Genomic DNA, 20,185 nt, shown 5'->3' on the forward strand with positions numbered 1-20,185 from the left:
AGGGGGTCCAGATCCCGCTGTGAACATTTGCAGATCAGAGTACATACCCGCTATTCTTTGCAGCTGCGGCGGCAGAATCCTTTTTTATAAAGCTGACTGCTCGACTGCATCAAAGAGATAGAACCCAGGATGAATGCTTCAGGACTCTGCAGACAAATCTGGATCAAAAAAACAGCCAATGCCGTATCTGCTGTGTCCATGCAAGCCTCATCATCTTTTTCACTCCGGTCTCTGTCCTCTGTAGAGTCTCCTCTTCTGCTCAGTGCTCCCCTCTGTTTAAGCTCCACACACTCGTTGGCATAAGCCCCTAAACTCTAAGAAGGAATCTAAATGGGCAAAAAGTTGAGGAGAGGGTGAAGTGTGGTGATTGCTTGTTATTGCTTTACCGATTCGTATTGCTTGTTTACTTGCTGTCCTTATGCATTTTTTTTTGTTTTGTTTTGCAACTTCTAATGCCAAGGTTTTCAGACTTTGCTACAAACGCTGTGGGTGATACTTGGGTACCCTTTCTTTGGGAAATTTTGATGTTACCATTTCCATGCTGATTAAAACAATAAATAAACAGCTAAAATGATTTAATTTAAACAGAAAACACAACAAAGAGAAGGACAGTGAGAATATTTTAAAGACTGAACATGTAAAATCAGTGCAAATTCTGAGGGAAGGCAACAATCCATGTCTATGCATTTGGCAGACGGTTTTATCCAAAGCAACTTACAAACAATGGCAATCCAGTTAATATCAAAGCTACCAATAAGCTACTAAGAAGGAAGACCGCTTGTTAAATTCTGTCACAGAGAGGTGCAGAAAGAGGGTAGGGCAGGAGATGCTCTCTAAAGTCCCGAGTCTTCAGAAGTTTTTTGAACATAAACCGGGACGCCGCTGTTTTGCTTGCGTTTCGCGGATCAGACCACTATCATGAAACAACATGAAAAAATTCTGGAGCGTCTTGAGCACGGTGCAGGTACCGCTAGCTGACAATCCCATGACGACCAGAGTGACGACACACAATGCTGTTGGGGTTGTAGAAAGCAAAACAACACTGTGGCTGTACTTTTGGCCTACTCTATGAAGGATATTCTAGTCGATGTCAGAGAAGTCCATGTGATATTTTAGGCTGGTCTATCTCTGTCACTTGTTTCGAATACCAGTAAAAAAAATTAGAAAAGAGAAACTGTCCCTTTTTGTATTTTCAGAAAAAAAAATTACGTTTTTTTTTGTTCAGCTTAGAATCATCTAGTATATTATCTATGGCACAGGTGTCAAACTCAAGGCCCGGGGGCCAAATCTGGCCCACCGTAGCTTTTTATGTGTCCCTCTGGACTCCAAATTACATCAATAAGCCCTTCCAGTTTTCACAAATATGCAAAATTCACGCAAAATCAAAAAATCTCTAAAGTTTTTTCTGATTTTACTGCAAATTTTCTAAAAAATGGTCAAAAACATTGAGTTTAAGTGACTGCTGCCTCAGCCTGACTTGCTTTTATAGTCCGTAATTGATAGAATAAAAAGTTTACATTTAACATTGTACATTAGCGCGAATATCTTAAAAATTCCTTACACACATTTCTAGATTGGCGCCACAAAATCTGTAATTTTGATTGCAAAGAGTACACTAAAACAATCTCAAAATCTAGGGGAAACAGCTCTTTACTGATTTTATCAAAAATATTCCAGCACAACCGGCCCTTTAAGAACATTCAGATTTTTGACATGGCCCAAAATGAAAATGAGTTTGACGCCCCTGATCTAGGGGTAAGAATTTAAACTAGCGATGATGCAGTCCAGAGTATTTAAAAACGGTGAAGCATGCCCCTTTAGTTTAGCACAAATGTGATGCTACAGAGAGGATGCTAATGTTAGCATCACGGGTAGCTAACCAGCCAGTCCAGAGCTTACAAATCATTCGTATCTCATCTGTTATTCATACACAGACTTGAATCCTTCAACCAAGCATACAGTAAATAAGATGAGTATATTTTCCTCTTGTTCTTAAACTCAAAATGTAAATTTCTGTTGCTGTTTTATGACGTCTGTCAGCATGGCGACGCTTCAGAACCTTAATACTGAGATGGTGCTGGTCATTAAAGGTTTGGGAGCCACTCCTCTACTGCATTAGCAGTGATTTGTGACAGCTCAGTCGGGGTTTTAAAGGCCAGAAAGCTTTTTCACATGAAGTGACCCACTAAAAGTGTTTGCACCTCCTGGGACTAAAAGTCAAAAGGAAAGAGGGATGCCACGGAGGAGAACCGGCACATTAAATGCGCCGCAGAGCCGGAGCGAGCACAAGCACAGATGCGTTTGATGCATATTCACACCCTGCATATCCCATTGGTGCTTTTGTATTCATGATCCCCCCATTCTTAGCTGATCCCTTATTACAAAGGCGTGCCAGCGGGCGCCGAGCGGCACTCCAGCGACTTGCCTAACAGGGTTTTCACATCTTGGAGAGGTAAAGTGGAGAAGTCACTGCAGCAGTCGGAGCGTGCGTTATATTGCTAATTAATTCTCACTTGTTAAAAGTTTTACTTCATTCCTCCCCCCCCCCCCTTTTTTTTCATCTGGACGTGTTCATTTGCATCTCAATTAAATTTTAAATGCAAACCGGCTCATTTGTCTGAGCGAAATTTCACCCAAGACAAATGTAAAGCTCACACTTTCATTTCAGTGGAATTTCCATATGTCCAGATGCAGAAAAACACGTGGCAACTTCATGTTGCAGTCTGGATTTGTGCAAGCTTAATCGTGCTTGTGTCTGACTGCTCAGCGGGGAGTGAATCTGGAGCCCGCTATGCTTTCCATGACACTGTCGTCTATCATGGCCGACTCCCAACACACAGGCGCTCGCACACGAGGAGGACCCAGGAGAGATTCTCATGGTTCGTAGCGTCTCGAAGCGGTGGGCACCAAACACCAGAGAAGCTCTTGGTACCCATCGCTCAGCCTTTCATGGATATGGATGCACAGAGGGAGGTTCTGGCGGCAGAAGAAAGTCTGCAGGGAGGGGAGGGGGATGGCGTGGGAGAGAGAGGCAGACAGAATGACAAAAAGAGAGAAGAGAGGGAAAGATTAAAAAGAAAAGAGCTAAATAGTGTGTGACTATGGTAAGTGGTGCAGTTTGATGCCTGATGTGCTGAAAGCATGTGCCAGACTTATCCACTGCGGCATATCTGCTGTCCTTATGATAACAACTGAAGGTGAATTCAATCAGTAACTGGGACTTGAGCTTTAAAAAAAAAAAAAAAAAAAAAAAAGGCATTTTTTTTTTTTTAGGAATATTGGTTTGAGGAGGAGTCATTGCTGGACAAGTTCTCTAAAAGATTCAAAAGGTACTTGTGTAGTTAGTCAGGCAGAAGGACATTCTTCAGTATTTTTTTAAGCAGTGTTGAGTGAAAGTACTTGTGAATAGCCAGTAACTACCTAAGAGCAATAAAAGCAATTCTAAGTAGCTAGGGTTTTTGGAAGGCGCACGTAACATCGAGAACACTGTGTTTGAACATCATTAGACGAGTCCGGTTTTCACCTGTAGATAGTTTTTAATCAAAGGCGACATCCTGAATTAATCCTCTAAAATCCTAAACCGAGCGCCGACAGTCCAAACAAATTTGCAGTACCGTAATTCCGCCACACTTTGCGCAATCTGACAAATTCCAACGGTTTCTGAACGGGGAGACTTTCCAGCCGATATCGGGTTACTACGGTAATTTCACCCCCGCCGTAGCAGGAAGTGAAATTAATCTGAGGGGCGGCAATCTTTTAATAGACGGTAAATTGCGAAAATAAGTTGCTAGATATGGAAAGTTCTAGTTGTTATGGATAAATGGGCAAATATATATTTACTCACAGGACATTTAAAGAACTGCGTACAATTAAAATAAGCAAAAATATCCAGGCGGAGATTTTAAATTTAGGACATAAAAGGCTAAGGAGGTCCAAAAAGTACAAGAGGTTTGCTGGAGCATTGAATTCAAGTCTAATTCTGCCAGTTTGGGTTTGTTCATGGAAATTAATTGCATGTCTGATGGTGGCAGTGTATATTGTCCCTCAGAAACATACACTGTAGAAATTTTAGATCTCATAATCATTGTGTTAGATTAATATGTATCCATAATGCCAAATGTCGCCAGAGATGTTCCCTAATATTAAACTGATGCTCTGGGAAAGTCTCTACTTAGAATGACTGCCAAATATTTGAGGTTTGCATTTGTACTAACGCATTTGCTCTTGAATGGGCAAAAGCGTTGAAATTTTATTCTCTGGCAGTCAGACGACCTTTAAATATGAAGAAAACATACAATGAGACGAGACGTCAGTGTTCTCAACAGAATGTGGCAACATACTGAATTCTGCATCCTTGATCCCAATAAACATGCGCTATCTGGAATGCTTACATCAAAGATATGGCAAGACTTTATGTTCCAAAAGTCTGCTTACTTGGCAAGATAGGAAACAACGGTGTGACACCAGCTTTAGTTTTGTCTGACAAAAACACCCGACTCCAGTTAAAGTCCCAAGAGAGTTTAGCTAACTTTAAAATGAGCAATTAGCTTGTAGATGCCGCATCCAACGATGAACTGAATATGTATTTAGCTTTTTTTTCTTCTCAAACTGTCTTTGTGGCATGTTTGTACCTTTTGGAGCTTAAAAAATAGTAACGCATTCATTAGAGATGCTTTAATCACATACATGTTTGGAGGGATTTTTAGGGGCACTGTCGATTTTCTTCTTAACATATTTTTTCTTCGCTGAATAAATGAAGCCAGATTAAAGGGTTTTATACACTTTTCCACCTGAAATCATGTTGCTACAATAAAACATAAGATTTCTTTTTTTTACCAGAGGCGCCGAGAAATGTGAGGGGCTCTGTATTTAAAATGGTTTCATTACAACCGACTGCAATGCTTGATAAGTCAAACGGAGAACAAGGTGAACAAGCATTGATTGGATAATTGATAGTACTAGATAGTCTTACTATCAAATCGTCTAACCAAAGAAGGGTCTCCTTGCTTTCTATTGCCTCTGCAGCAAACCCCTGTTCTCATTCAGAGAGCTGCTGGTGTAAATCACTATACCCTGCGCACTGAAAAGCGGCCCTAGGGGATTTCTGGGGCCATCAAATGTTACACAGTAGGCCTGTGATCAAGCATCCGCATGCGACGTGTTGAGAATGCGAATGTGCTGCGTGCTCAACAAAAACGAAATGAAGGTTTTGGACTTACGAAGGATTTCAACCCAACAGAACATCGAGGCAAGTCTTGCTCGACGTTGCATTCCTTAAATCCTGCCAGCAGGACGACTAGGGCACCAACACGAAACCAAAAGATTTTAGGTCACATTAGAAAACTGCAAATCCGAACATCTAAGTTGCTGGTCGGGCATTAGAACAGGAGAGGGAAAAAAGTTCTCATTTTGTTTTTCCTCCATTTGGATGAAAGCATAGCCTCAGACCAAGTAAGCTCTCTTGATGTGTAAGCTGTGTGCATCCGAGGCATGAATTACATTAGTGATTTGTTTAAGTGCTAGCAGTCACTCACGTGTAGTGCTGAGACACTTCATTAAGAGGGAGTGAAGCAAACTGCAGCGCAAGCAGCAGCACTAAACACTGGCATCAAACGGCTCCATCCAGGAGAAGGTGTTCTTGTTCTCTAGTGCTTTCTCTCCTTTACACCCAGAAACACTCCATGTTGTTAAGAATCAGTAAGGAAGCCAGTATGCATGCAGAGCCTTGCAAAAAGTACTCGCACCGCATGAGCTTTTTTACATTTTGTAATGCTCCAATCAGAAATCTTGATGTGTTCTTTCTGGAGCGGTGACTCTACCCCTCTGTATTTCTAGAGACTGAAATGTTTGACCGTTTGCTAAATAGCTCAAGTTGAGTCAAATTGGACAGAGAGCAACTTTAAAAATCAGTTTGGTGGTAAAGTCTGAATTGGATTTAGATCTTTATTTATTCTAACACACAAATGTCTTGGTTTATATCACCATTGTGTCTCTGGCTGTATATTAAGAGTGTTAAAGCTGGAAGGTGAACTTTGAATCCCAGTCTTTTGCAGCATCTAACAGATTCTAAAGTCATTTAGGCGATCTGATTCGCCTAAATAAATTTCAAATTTAAAGCTTTCTTTAAAGAATAACTTTCTACCTACAACTCCTCCATAGAGGCTGAATTTAGTATTCCTGTTTACAGATTCTCTGGGTAACTGTATATCCCTCAGAATTACTCTGGACCTCTTTGTTCACTTCTCTCGATTAATGTTCTCCCTACTTAGTCTTTTAGTTTAGGTCGACAGCCGCATCCACCTACGCTAAAAACTTGGGATATTGTCCTCCTTGGTCTTAAATAGGCCTTTTCTTCTCTAGCAATTGTTGACACAATAACGTTTATGCTTCTGACTGTAAGGGGTACAGATACGTTTTACAGGGCACTTTATATGTATGGAGCTGAAAATAGCAAGGGGAATCTTAGAGAATGTACTCAACCCAAATAGAAACACCAGATATGCAGTTGACGGATTCTCTGGTGCGTTTGTGAAGCTACTCTTCACAATGATCTGGCTGGACAAATTGGACTTTTCTGTCCCATTTTAAAGCATCAGTCGCTTCTTTTGCAGCTATAAACATCATCAAGCTCTAGCTTCCAATGAGACAGCTCACTGATTCATTTCACAAGTCTAGTAGAATTAGAGTTTTGAGAGAAAATCGTGTTTCTCTTTGTCTCCAGGGGAATAGATGCGGAGTCTGCAGGCTTTCTGACATTGCCAGAAACTCTCGGTAAAATTTGACGAGTGTGTGCACGTTTCGCATGTGTGGGTCTGCACGCGGTTTGGATCCCTTCTCATCGCGTTTGCCTCTGGATTGAGATGAATGCCTCCTCCTCCATCCCCCCACCATCCCCTGCCCTCCTCTCTGGTATGAATTGCAAGGCTGATATCTCTCTCTTAAAAAGACTGGAGGGCAATGAGAGCTGACAACCCAATGATATTGTTTCAGCTGATGAGAAGCCAAACTTTCAGGGGAAAAAAAAAAGAGAAAAACATCTCCCTGCTGGCTTCTCTCATAGCCTCGGAGTCTGGACTTTGGGTTTAAGGGTAAGAAAAGTCTCTGAGTGGAATCTGAACACTTGGACGTGGTGGAGAGGGGCTACAGAGTGGAGCAGAATGTGGCAAAGTTGCAAGAGGGAGACAATACAGAGAGGTGTGTCAACACACCAAGTGGCCACTCAATTATTTAGAAAAGCTGCCAGGCTCAAAGGGTCACAGCTGACACCTGCTGCTACGTCACCTTCATGGCTCATCCGTTGGGGTTTCAATCCGGTGGTCTCAAAAACATACAAATGCCGCACACACGCTGTTATCTTTGTTCCAGTTAAAAATGTTGAGGAAAATGCAGTTCATAAAAATCCCAGATGTGATATTTGCTTGCTACTCAACATGGTAGCTGTGGATATAAAGGATATCAGAGCGCTTCCCCTCGACGCCGTTTCTTTGTTCGCTCACACCGTCACCTCCGTCTTGCTGTTGGTGGCCAGTCCCTTGTGCTTGGGGTGCATGTGCGGCGAGTGGCCGTAGCCCAGCGGCTGCGAGAAGAGCTCGGGCAACGTCTCGATGCTGAACTGCCTCTTGTTGGAGTAGGCCTGGCGCCGACTGTTCTGCTGGTGCAGCGTCTGGTGGTGCTGCTGCTGGATGGGGTGGTGCTGCTGCTGATGCGCGCTGATGCCCATGTGGGTTGCCGTCGGGTGCGGGACGTGGCTCTTGCTCGGGTCCCACGCTTTGAAGGCCGAGCTGGAGGTGAGCGGGTGCGTGTTGGTTTTGGAGATCTTGGGCTTGGGCATCTGGGAGGCGTTGATGGTGATGGCAAGAGGTGCGTGGACGTCAGGAGGCGGCAGGAAGGGCTTGTCCTTGGGGTGGAAGTTGATTGGCTGGAAGGTTGGAGGAGATTGGCGGTGGGTGTAATCTACCATTGGGTAGCTCTTGTAGTAATCTCTTATACCTGTGTCTGCATGATGGAAAAACAGGGAAAAGAACAAAACAAAGACTTTGGTTACATTTAGTATGATTACTGATGCAGAATAATAAACGGATGAAGGTACAGAGAACCTTCTCTAGAGGGTCATCAACTAATCAATTGGTGATCCATTTTGTATCCACAAAGAAACCCTTCATTAACCACGTTCTTAAGCCATTGTATATTAGTTGAGAAAACAGATAAATGACTTGATAAATTGGTCAAGTCAATCGATTCATCCACCCATTGTCTATATTCGTTTGTCTGCTCAGAGTCACGGATGGGGCTGGTGCCTATTTCCAGCGGTCATTGGCAAAGAGTTGAGGTTACACCTCAACTCTTTGCCATTATATCAATGGACAAATGGTCAAATCTTAGATATAGCTTTCTTTATGACTATATTAATACTTTACGTTACACCATATTTCTATCCTTTCATCTCAACCCCAATTTTTCTGAAATATTACAGATTATGACGCCAGGATCAAACCAGAACTACTCTAAGCAACCTCCTGCTGAGAGATATTATTTATTTGAGTGAACCACATTTCCTTAGAACAGATTAGTAGAATATAGATCACTTCAAATCATGTCGGCACAAAACATCGGCCTGGTGGTGACCAGATCATGTATGGGTAGAATGAAATGTCCTGTTGCAGATCGCTCTACTTTCTTCCTGAAAAAGACAAACGAGTGACAGTGTTTCCTGTAACTTCTGACCATAATAGATTTAAGTATTGAAACAGCACAGATGATGTCATAATTAAGTCAAGAATCAGAATTTTATCAAGCACACACCTCGTAGTCGCACTGAAAGTAGTCACAAATAAAAACATAATCTCAATAAGCAAATTCTCAATCAAAATTTGAGACTCATCTTTCTTTGTGTCAGTTGAAGCAGGATATACATATACTATATATATATATATAAAATCATTGTAAACTAGTGAAGCCCTGATGAAAATAAAACTAAGTTACAATAAAGTTTCTACAAGAAAACTGTACAGATTGCAAATAAGCTGCCAAAGGCTGGATGAGATCGGTCCTGCAGATTGGTGCACGGCTTCGTGTTTAGCTGGTGAAAAATGAACGATTTCACGTTTAATCTGTGTGAGCAGAGCTGCGAACTGCTGTGGTTCCTGTTGAAGGTGAACTGGCAGCGCGCTGCTGTTAGAAAATCTGGGACAGCACAAGGATAATGAATTAAACAGACCCTCCCTTCAAACAACAACTGCTGTTGCTGTCCACTTAAGTGTTTCCACACATGTTGTCACCGGGCAGAGCCGGCGGCACGATTCACTGTGACAGGATTACTCAACGTCCTCTTCAGTCCAGAGAATCTCCCATCTGGTCAACCTGAATCTGAATCTGTTTTGTTTTCGACGTCGTGTTTCACATATTTTCTGCTCTTCTTTAGCACCAGCTAGGGCTCTCTTTCCAGTGGTAGCCTAAAACAATGCCCCAGGGTTCAGTCTGAGCCACTGCATTATACATGCATTAGCTGGAGCCGCAGAAGGAATTTCAGAGGTTTACAACACACTCTGCTTTGGACTAATTGCAATGCAGTACATTATGCTAAAGGAGCTATTCTAAGAGTGCCTCATCTGTAAAATGCTAATTAATAACATTGTGGTAACATCATGCAGAGTAACTTCACTTTATGTTCAAATCATTTTCTGTATGCAGAATGTGATTATTACTCAGCAGATGTTTGTTTACAATGTCTGTTCTGCATACGTTCCCTGTTAATATATATTTTTAGAAGCCTATTATAAATTGTCAAAGTTTCCAAAAAGTTTTTAAAAAAGCTTGCTACAGTCGATTCACTCGTTCATTCACAAAGAAGTTTTAAAAAAACCAAAGGTAACCAAAGTGCTGCACAGGTCAAGAAGAAATGGAAAGTTGAAAAATAAGCAATAAAAATCACTAATCAAAGATAAAAATTTTTTGGAAAACTTCCCCCACCACTCTCAACAACACTGTGTTTAATGATTTCTGGTTCCTTTGGAAACCAAAGTTTCTCAGGACCCGAGGCAGAGAGAGAGAGAGAAAAAAACAATACTTCCTGCAGCAACTCAAGAGGCTTCAAACTGCAACCTGTTATTCAGTTGTTGGTGCTTTGGGTCAGCCACAAACAGGGCTGCACTACTAAAACAATCGCTTGTTTCCTTACAGAAGTTTGATCAATAACACACGTCGGCGTGTCTCAAACGTGCCTGCACAGCTATAAAGTCATGATGTTGATAAATAAAAACAAACATGTTGATCCCACAGCTATGGCTTCTAAACTCTACGTTGGTATTTGGATTCTTCATTCTACTTTCTCACTTCCTCTGCAACCAATTATCCTGCATTTTCTGGCTGCCAGCACACCTGCTCTCATCTTACTTCTTTAATTAACATAGGTATATTAAATTTGCTTGTGCCAAGGTCCCGTGGTTTTCTTCTGGCAAAGCTTCGTTGTCACATAACTTCCTGGTATGATTCCTAATCCTCCTATTTGCGGATATGCTTTAAATTTAGCTCTCAGCGCCTTCAGAGCTAAATTTAATTGTAATCTGGTTAATCAAAACTTATCAATAAGAACTGTAACGCGCCTGAGTGGTAAGTCACAGTTGAGAGAGTTTCGATTTTAAACAGACATCTTTATCGCCAAGACCTGAAAAGCATAATCACGCTTCTCATGAATACTTATGGGAAGCAGTCCACTGAGCTTTATGCTGCTGCCGACTTTTCTCTCTGGCTGAAAGGTTGAGTGAGCTGTTCCACATTCAACCGTAAGAGCTGATGGACCACTTTTGGAAGAAAAGTTTTTCTTTTGTTTCTTTTTGAAAGAGTTGCAGCTCTGCCACTGATGCGTTAACTTCTCAAGGACTTTTTCAAAGTAGCATTAAAGTGAGATTTGGCCAAAGCGCGATCAACCAAACAGCAGGCCAAAATCTCCTTATGTCTTTTATTCTCACAAATGCCTGACACCAAATTGATTTTGCGAGGCCTTCTGATTTACATCCAGACTATCGTCAACAGAGCTCTGCCTAAAATTAAACCTGGGTTGACATATCTCGAAGCCTGCTTTCTCTCAACTCTGATTAGGATTAATCTGCGTTGCCGCCGGCCAACCGTGTTATATTAAAAAAGATTTCAAAAGAGCTGAGTCCACAGGACCTGCTGTTTCACCTGGCAAACGGTCAGCTGTCCCATCCAGACTGTTTTGTGCCCTAGCCATGACTTTGTGTGCACAGTGAGGATCTCTGGACCCAGTGGCTTGTTTATTACCCAGTGAGGGAGCCGATAAGCAGGTGTGAAAAGATGAATGGGGAGAATTTGCTGCTTCTTATCGCTGTAATTTGCTGACAGTTTTTTGTTGGAGGAAAGAAACTGCAGCAACGGAAAATGCGGAGAAAATGCTGGTCAGTTTGGCTGTTTAAAAGATATTGATCAAATTCCTTTATTTTCTATTGTGTTGAAAAACTGTTTAAAAAAAAGAAGTTGTTTTAGGAATAAACAGTACAAAAAGCATATTTAAAGTTGATTTGTATCGACCAAAAGAAATATAAGTAAGCATATATATTTGGTTGGTCCTTCAGGCAGATTTGGGTTTAAAATAATTTTTTTTTACAGAAGTAATATTTACGTTTCGGGGTCATGCCGCATGAATCTGATAAAGAATATGAATTAGGATGAATGAAAGGAGGCCTTCCAGTCTCAACAAAACCGTTTTCATTGATTATTGAGAAAGGTGCAAAGTGTTGACCTGTAACTTCTAAATAAAATGTGTATATAATCACAAATTATGTTTTCTTTTCAAAGTTAATAAACTCAGTTATCTTAAAAAACCCACCAACCTAATTTCAGAAACAAACTTCTTGACTGAATGTAAAAAAGATTGCTGGGGAACAAACACAATTAAATCTGGGATAAAACGGTGAATGTCTCAAGCTTTGCATCAGGAAGCTATGTCTGAGACTCTTATTTTGAAGTATTCAAGGAAGTACTTCTTGGGAGTTTGTTATTAAGACAGAGATGGACTAATAAAGATTTCCTTTTGGTTAGGTTGACAAAAGTCCTGTCAGCTACTGTTCATAGCTAGTTAGCATTGTTAGCGTCACCTGCTAACAATGCTAATGTTGACAACTGTTTTATAACTCCCATTTGCACTGAAAAAAAAGATCTATACTGGTTTTAAAACCCACTTTTTGATTTGTGAAAACTTTATTTGTTAAAACAAAAACAGTTTAAAGTATAGTTTCCCTAAACACTTAGCTAAAATCTGGTTTAACATAAAACTTCTTTGGTAAAAATTATTCCATTTATTTCACACTTGAATTATTTGTGATGGAAATGTTTTGTGGACAAGTAAAAATTAAATTAAAAAAGAAGCCACAGTCATCAAGTTGGCACTAACGTGAATATTTAGCTAAACTAATTTCTCCTGATGAATTTGCACCTTTTGTCAAAATTCAAAAGGCATTTCATCCATCCAGTTTGTATTTTACAGGTTCCATATTTAAAACCATGACTAAAATCCTGATGAACTTTTGCTTTAAAAAAAAATAGAGTACACAAAGTATAATGAACTGTAGCTGTGACATGCAAGATAAGCGCCACTGAAAAACATGACAAGAAAATGTAATGGATAGAAAATGATCCTAAATCCAACTCTAGACTCCTGCTTAATGAGAAGTACGAAATTATGAATGGTGTTAAAATTAATTAAAAATGCATAGACTTTTCATTTTGCTAAGCTTTAACATCACCTACTGGCATGGGTATGTTTCATTCTTCAAATATGTCTGTATTCTTGATAAGATGAATATTAAAACAAAATAAAAAATATACAAAGTAATGCATAAGGCTTATGACACAATAAAACCCCCCACTGTCTTGTCTGTCCTTATATTTGTAACATTGTTCTGCTAAGAGCAGGTAGCAAACAGAGGAGCATGCAAGTCCTCAAACCGAGACTCAGTACTTAGAAATTGAGAGAGCGAGAACGGAGCATATTGCACCTCGGTGTGTGAGGGATTTGTTACTTTGAAGTGTTTTTGGGTGAAATGTGTCTGACGCTCCTTTTGGAGTGGTTGGTTCTCTGCTGCAGCTGCAATCAGCCTTTGTTTTTCACTCAGAGCAGAATAATGAGATGGGAACGTCTGTTTTCTCCTCAGCCGCCGCTCACAGTGGTCTTTCTTCCCCTTCCCTCCTTCCTACTTGCTGCTTTAATTGCACTTCTGTGTTATTCTTACTTCTGTTAATAAACAGAGTTATTAGTTTGCCCTTCCGAGCCGTGTTGTCCCCGACTCGCTGGGTTCTGCAGCTCATGTATTTCTCTCCTGCTCTTATGGGCGCTCTCATGTTGAGCAGCACACATACATGTGTCAGGCTGTCCTTCCCCATCTTTGTCGCAACGCCCTCCTCTGTCTGCAGTGATCAGACGAAGAGTGCTTTTTCTATCTGCACACATGAAATGCATGAAAAAGGTTTCATGTATCGAGTCGGTGTGAGCCGAGGTGTTTATGTTGATGCTGGGCAGAGTTGAGGTCTGATCTGGTGATCATAAAAAAAATTTTAACTTTTACTGCAAAAGCATAATCTGGGTGAAGCTGAAGATGTGAAATTCTGGAAACTGATTTTACTTTTAAATGTTCCTATTTAGATTTTTTTAAAAACAGGTATTTTAGCGTTGTGCTCTGTGTAGACAAATTAGGAGGCAAATTGTATTTTTGAGGATCAGTTTTACGTTTAATTTTACAACAACAGATCTCTCAGTCAAGCTAGGGGATAAATAAACCTAAATCTTAAATAAAATACACATACATCTTAGTAGAATATGTACAGTTGAAACCAGAAGTTTACATACACCCAATAAAAATGCACACCTCGCTGTGGGCAGGAAGGATACAACGAATCTGAAGAAGCCTCTAACTGGAGAGTCTTTGTTGTTGCATAACAGCCTCAAACACTAAATAAACCTTATAGACGTCGGTTATATACAGTCCCGAGTAAAAGCTAACGTCTACTCATCTCTGCTCTTTGGAGTATAGCCAATCGGCAACAAGTAAAACGAATGTCGCTCCGTGATTGGCTGCTTTGCAAACGTCAGCCAATAGCGTCTCAAGTAGCATTGCGCCTGCGTAGTTCAGCCTCAACCAGCTAAAATAAAACAGCTAATAGGCAAATTTATAGCTACGTTCACCAGAAAAAGCTGAAAGTAGGTGAATCCCTGAATACTGAAGAGCCAACAGGCGGGGCCAACTGTGATATTAGTCGTTTGATGATTGATGTCATCAATATATATTTTACCAGTAGTTTGTATCCTAAATGTCCTCGAGCTGCTGAAGACATTTTTGCTTGATTGTTGACTGTTACTTGCACTTGTTGACCAGCAGGTGGCAGTGTTTGGAGCGACGCACAAGCTTAAATTCAATTGAAAGCTCTCCACTGTTGTTCTGTAGGAAAGAGCTAGAGCAAACTCCAGCAGGTGGAATTATTGTGTATTTAAAACCAGGCAGGTAATAAAACCAGGATGCTGGAATATTTTTTCTTGTGAACAGGTGAATTGAGTCACAATATTCACATCATGACTGCAATAATCCTTTGCAATATGAAAGTCAGGCATCAGACTGAGCATTCAGAAATGAATGATGACCCACGATGACACCCGTTACTATAAAAGGAGGCTTTCTCCGATTTTCACTCCGTCCCACCTTTTCTGCATTCCTTGTTCTGTCTTACATCAGTAGCTGCATTCGTTAGCATCCACAAATGTATCCAAATGGTGCAGATGGAAAGATTTGCCGCTTTCAGTGCAGTCGGAGCGGATGCTTGTCGGTGTTTCTGTGGAGGTCAACTCACCTACGGCCTTGAGCGAGGTGTACTTATTGAAGCCAATTCCCAGGTTGTTGTGAGGGTGAGACAAGGCCATGGCCGGTCCCAGCGGGGATAGAGCTGCATTGTTCAAGTGGTTGTGATCTAAAAGAGAGACAGACAGAAAGAGAGAAAATAGAGTGAGTCATTTTCTCACAAGGAAGCAAGAGCTTTGAGAAAAATAAAGAAAGAAGCTGGTACATCATGACCTCAAAGCACTGCTGAGGATTTTTTTATTTAAAAAAAAAAGAGGAAAAATCAAGTTTGCACCAAATTTAATGCAAAGAAAAAACATAGAGTGCAGGTATAACATTTTTTTTATTGTCCTCAGTTACATCAATTTGTCAACTAAGTGAAAGTAAATTCAGGTTGATGAAATTGATGTGAAAGGTGATTAAAACAGGGAAAGAGTGAGACTGCAAACGAGAATTGGTGAAGAGAAAAGATACCCCTTGACAGGCGAGATTCTGAATGCATAGAAAATGAATAAAACAAATTCATTTGAACCTGAATATGATTTGTTTTATAATCCAGGTAATGAATTATTCTATATTTGGTTGCCTTAATAGTAGGGCTGTAACGATTCCTCGAATGATTTGAGTACCTTGATTATTAAAATTCCTTGAGGAAAATGTATCTGCCTCGAAGCTTCGTTAAACTGTGTGTTATTATTTAGCGCACCGCGTTGCAGTCGGATCATCATTTGTGTTGGGCAGCGCTCTTACTTCTGCCTACGAGTTGTTGCTCAGCGCTAGCAGCATAACGGCAAAGAGAGACAGAGAGAGACAGAGATCTGATTACTCCATTAATCGTAAAAATAATTGAGTACGAAAATATTCTTTTACAACAGCTCTACTTAATAGCATATATATAGGATACAGAGAGGATCGTCACAGCTGACCGTCCAGGACTGGTACAGGTCTTGGGTCAGGAAAAGAGCAACTAACATCTCTGCAGACCCCACACATCCTGGACACAAACTGTTTTGACATGCATGCTACTATTTGCTATTTACTAATGTTTGCAAAAACCAACCACCGCAGTGACACTTTCTTCTTTTTTGACCAAGTGTTTCTCTAATGAACACAAGTTAAAATCCTAATTCATTGGATTAAACTGAAACCCTAAACCAGTAGTGTTAAGTAGACCAGAGGCCATATTGGTACATGTTTAACCGAGGACTGAGTAACCAAAACAAACGAAAAAAAAAGGGTTTGAGTTTGCTTTTAAGCCAACAGATTCAAAAAGCTGGCAGATGTTGATCAGAAGAAGACAACCAAGTCTTTAACTTTAACCTTAAATTGGCTCCAGGCTTCTCTCTCATATCATCTCCACAACAATTACACGTAAATAAATCTGCTCCCAGCAGGTTATGGCGTTGCAGACTCAGACTCTGGCGCACAAACAAGCGCTCCAAACCGAAAAGCATCGGTGGAGAATCAGGCGAGTTGGGAAATGGGACGGAGAGGCAGGGAGAAAGCCAGAGAGCGAGGAATGTGACACCAGTGCTGACTGATTGAATTATAAATAGATCTTCACTTCCCCGTGTAATTGGTATGCAGCAGCGACACGCAGTGTGTGGCGCGGCGTGCAGGGGAGGCCCGGCTGCATGCGTTCCCGAGAAAAGTCCGAGATGGCTTTTGTCTTCGGTGACGAGCACCTGCTCTCCTTACTCGGACAGAAATGTGAAGTCGGGCAACTTTCTCTGAGCTAAGGTAGTGTTGGTGGCGTTTTATGCTATTCTGTGGCGATTACGTAACATTTAAGTAGTAGTTTCAGCTCCTTAGGCCGTCCCGCACCACGTCTTCATACTAGAGAGGCAATAGTGGAAACAATTAAGTGGACGCAGAGAAAGAAATAGACAGAGGGAGTGAAAAACAGAGAAAACTAAAAGCACAGATAGACAGAGAGAGAGAAATAAAAAAAAAAAACAGCAGTGAATTGATGGAAAGGTCCTTGGCCAGTCTCCAGTTTGACCAGAGGGCTGTTCCAGGCCACCAGAGACAGAGTTTGTTTATTACAGCATAGATGCTGTAATGCGCTGACCAGCCTTATCTTTCTCTGCTAAATGGGATTTTCAGACTCTCATTCTGCAGGGCAATTCAAAACAAATAAGTATTTAGCAGAACAGCGAATATGACGTTTGAATGATACATCTTTTATTTCTTTTTCATTTAGAACGATGACTAGTTTCATAATGACTGATTAAAAAAATAGACTTGGGGAAGCTACGGGTATCAAGATATAAAGACCTATTGCAAAGGTAAAATTTTAAAACTAAAACTTTTACCTCCTACCATTTCTCTGGTTTAGTCAGTTTAGAGAGATTTCTGCAGAAAGTCCCAGTGACCAGTGTTAAAGTAAAACAGGTTGACTCTATCTGGTTGTTTTTGTCACTCTGACATTTATTTTTTCTCACTACCTCAAAAAAAAAAGAAGAAAGAAAGTCAGTTTTAGGGGTGTTTTCAAAGTCACTTGTTAAAAACACAGTTTGACAAACTCCAAGCTGGTTGGAACCTTTTTAAATACAACCAACTAGATCATGTTATGTTGTTGTTTTAAATCTTTTTATGTGTTTAGTACCTCAACATGATCATAGTATGAAATCTCACTCTGGTCCATGTCTACAGAGATTAAGTTAGTTTATATTTTCAATTTTTAAATTTTTTTTTTTTACAAAAATCAAAATCTTGTGTTAACACTTGATTTAAATCCAAATTCAAAGTTTATTTTGTCCAGGGACTCAGAATAGGTCATTTCAGATCATATTTGGCAACAACAGCTGGGTGATTAAGTAAAAACGAGCAAACTATATATATATATAAAACATATGAAATGTCATCACAGCATTTTTATATGTTCCTTTTCAATGGGACACAAAACTATTTTACGCATGAGCTCAAACACAGCTGCAGCCAGAAGGTCAGAGGACGTATGAGGACGATGCAGTTTGCATCGTTTCATGTGGATTCTGCTCCAGACTTGATGACAGCCCTGGAGTTTGACACCATTATCATTCAGAGATATTTACTAATGTTCCTGCTTTTTACATAATTTATTTCAGTCAGTTTGTCTCTACAAGCTGGATATATTGCCACAGATTCATGATTGGATTTAGACTTTAATTAGGCCATTGCAACACAAATAATTCTTTTATCTACGCCTTTGTAATGCTAACCAGATGTCCTGCTTGAAGGTGAACCATTTCCCCAATCTCAAGGTTATTGTTTCCCAGGATTTCTTCCCATCAACTCTCACCAACTTCCATTTAGCTACTGAAGAAAAGCTTCTCCACACCATGAGGCTCATGGTTACAAAACTGTATTTTCAGTGGTGCAGCTCCTCCAGAGTAACCGTCAGCCTCTCGGCTGCTTCCTCACCCGGCCTGTCAGTTTCGGTGAACGCCTTTGCAGGTTTTGCCATCGTAATTTTTCTCTTACTTCTGATCTATCGCATGATGTAACATTAAAATTAGTCAAAGCGTGTGGCTGCCATGTGATAAATGTGAAATGTGTTAAAAAATATCTGCCTCATTTTGCCTTTAAATAGGTTTTAATTTCTGTTTTGTGCTTTTTGCTAAGAGACTTTGACTGGGATTCCTTACAGAACATATCGCTGCCTTTTTACCTATTTACTCCAACTCTCCGGTAAATAACGGAGGGCGACAGCCAGCAAAAATGGTGTTTTGTCCATTTCATACAGTATGACCTGCTGGTTCAGGAAGCTGTCCAAGGCGACCGATTCCCAAAAAGGGAACACATTCTCGCCTGTATTCCTGCGAGTCTGAATAAATTCTCTCTGATTGTCCTACATTTCGCCTGCATGCGCGTTCGGCGGTGTGCGCGTTGTTTCTTCGACGCGCCGTTGTGCAGAAGCCTCAGAGGGGAGGCACTCGTAAGGATTTACATTTATGTTTATTAAAGAGGCGCGTGCCGGAGAAGATGGTTGTGTAGCGTTGGTTGAGAGCGATGAAATGTTTGTGGACGTTGATTTCTGAGCACATCATCCGAGGCTTTGCAGAGTGTGTGTGTCCACGGCTCCTGTGTGAACAGCGGCACAGGAACTTTTATTTTCCATGTGCGCGCTTTCCTGCCAGGATGCATTTGTTTTGGTTGGTATGTGTGTACCTTGATTGTGTGTGCGTGTGTGTTTGTGTGCGAGAGACGGCGTGCGGGTGCAGGCAGTCTGCAGAGCACCGCTGGGTGATGGCCTAATTCGGCAGGGCTCAACATCAAAGAGGCTGACTGCTGTAAGGGCTTCAGCCGGCCTTACTCTGACATGACTGCAGTCACACACTCACACACGCACCCCCCCGCCTCACACACACACACACACACACACACACACACACACACACACACACACACACACACACACACACACAAGTACACGCTGATAAAACGAGGAAGAAAGGAAAATAGATGCAAAGAGGTAGGAGTCACAGAGAAGGAAAAAAAAATAGTGCGGTGTTGTTTAATACATTGAGTATTCTGTGAAATCCTGAAAACAAAGGATGGAGTTCCCTTATAACTCTACTTACTTTCTTTCTTTTGTTTCCTTTTTTACAAACTTGGATTATTTTGTCTCTTTACATGTAACAGCTTGATTTATAAACTGCACTCTGCTCGAAAGTAATTAAAGTTGTTTGCCGTGTACGTCGTATTTTTAGTCAAATCCAAGAACGAGAAGGTGCCAGATCAATTGTCAAGATGAACTTTGGTGAACAAATCAAACGTCATAGTTATGATTCACGACAATGTGGAAGCAAAGAGAAGAAGAAAAAATCTTTCTCAGAAAGACAAACCTCCATCTTTAGCTAACCAAACGTCTTCTGTTTCTCATGGGAAGCATTATGGGATCTGAACAGATAGTTTCTGAAACGAATAATAACTAAATCTCTATGAAATAATAATTACAACTCAAAATATTTATTTATATTTAATTATAATATCCCAAGTAATAAGACCTGAAGACCTGAGTGAAGTTCAAATTCAAATCAGACAAAACGTTTGTGCAGCAAAGATTTTCAATTTAAAGTTATTAAGAAATGTTTCTAGAGGTCATGAAAGGTCACCCCGCAGCCCACCTGCTTCTTCAAACCAGACAAGATTGGTGTCAATCAACTCGACTACGTTTGAGCAGCAAACATTTTTGTTTGCGCTGCTTTGGCTTTGAAGATATTAATGAAAGTTTAAAGGTCAAAAGGTCAACCAGCCCCCACAAAATCAAAATGACCTTTGAAATTTTATTAAGATCTTCAAAGCCAAAGCAGCACAAACAAAAAAAAATTGCTGCACAAACATAGTAAAGTTGATTG

At 40.6% G+C, this 20,185-nt stretch overlaps 1 protein-coding gene across 1 annotated transcript in view; it reads right to left on the bottom strand.

The window, feature by feature from the left end:
• Positions 1–1,411: 1,411 nt before the first annotated feature.
• Positions 1,412–20,185, bottom strand: part of LOC106699835 (protein shisa-9-like) — a 99,270-nt gene continuing 80,496 nt past the window's right edge. The window contains exons 4-5 of the mRNA XM_014471419.2: positions 14,857–14,973; positions 1,412–7,995 (exon numbers count right to left, since the gene is read on the bottom strand). Coding sequence (XP_014326905.1) covers positions 7,493–7,995; positions 14,857–14,973 — 620 coding nt within the window. The 3' untranslated portion in view covers positions 1,412–7,492. The remainder of the gene's footprint in view (positions 7,996–14,856; positions 14,974–20,185) is intronic.

The sequence above is a fragment of the Xiphophorus maculatus genome, chromosome 16 (genome assembly GCF_002775205.1).
Source record: "Xiphophorus maculatus strain JP 163 A chromosome 16, X_maculatus-5.0-male, whole genome shotgun sequence".
Classification (NCBI taxonomy): domain Eukaryota; kingdom Metazoa; phylum Chordata; class Actinopteri; order Cyprinodontiformes; family Poeciliidae; genus Xiphophorus; species Xiphophorus maculatus.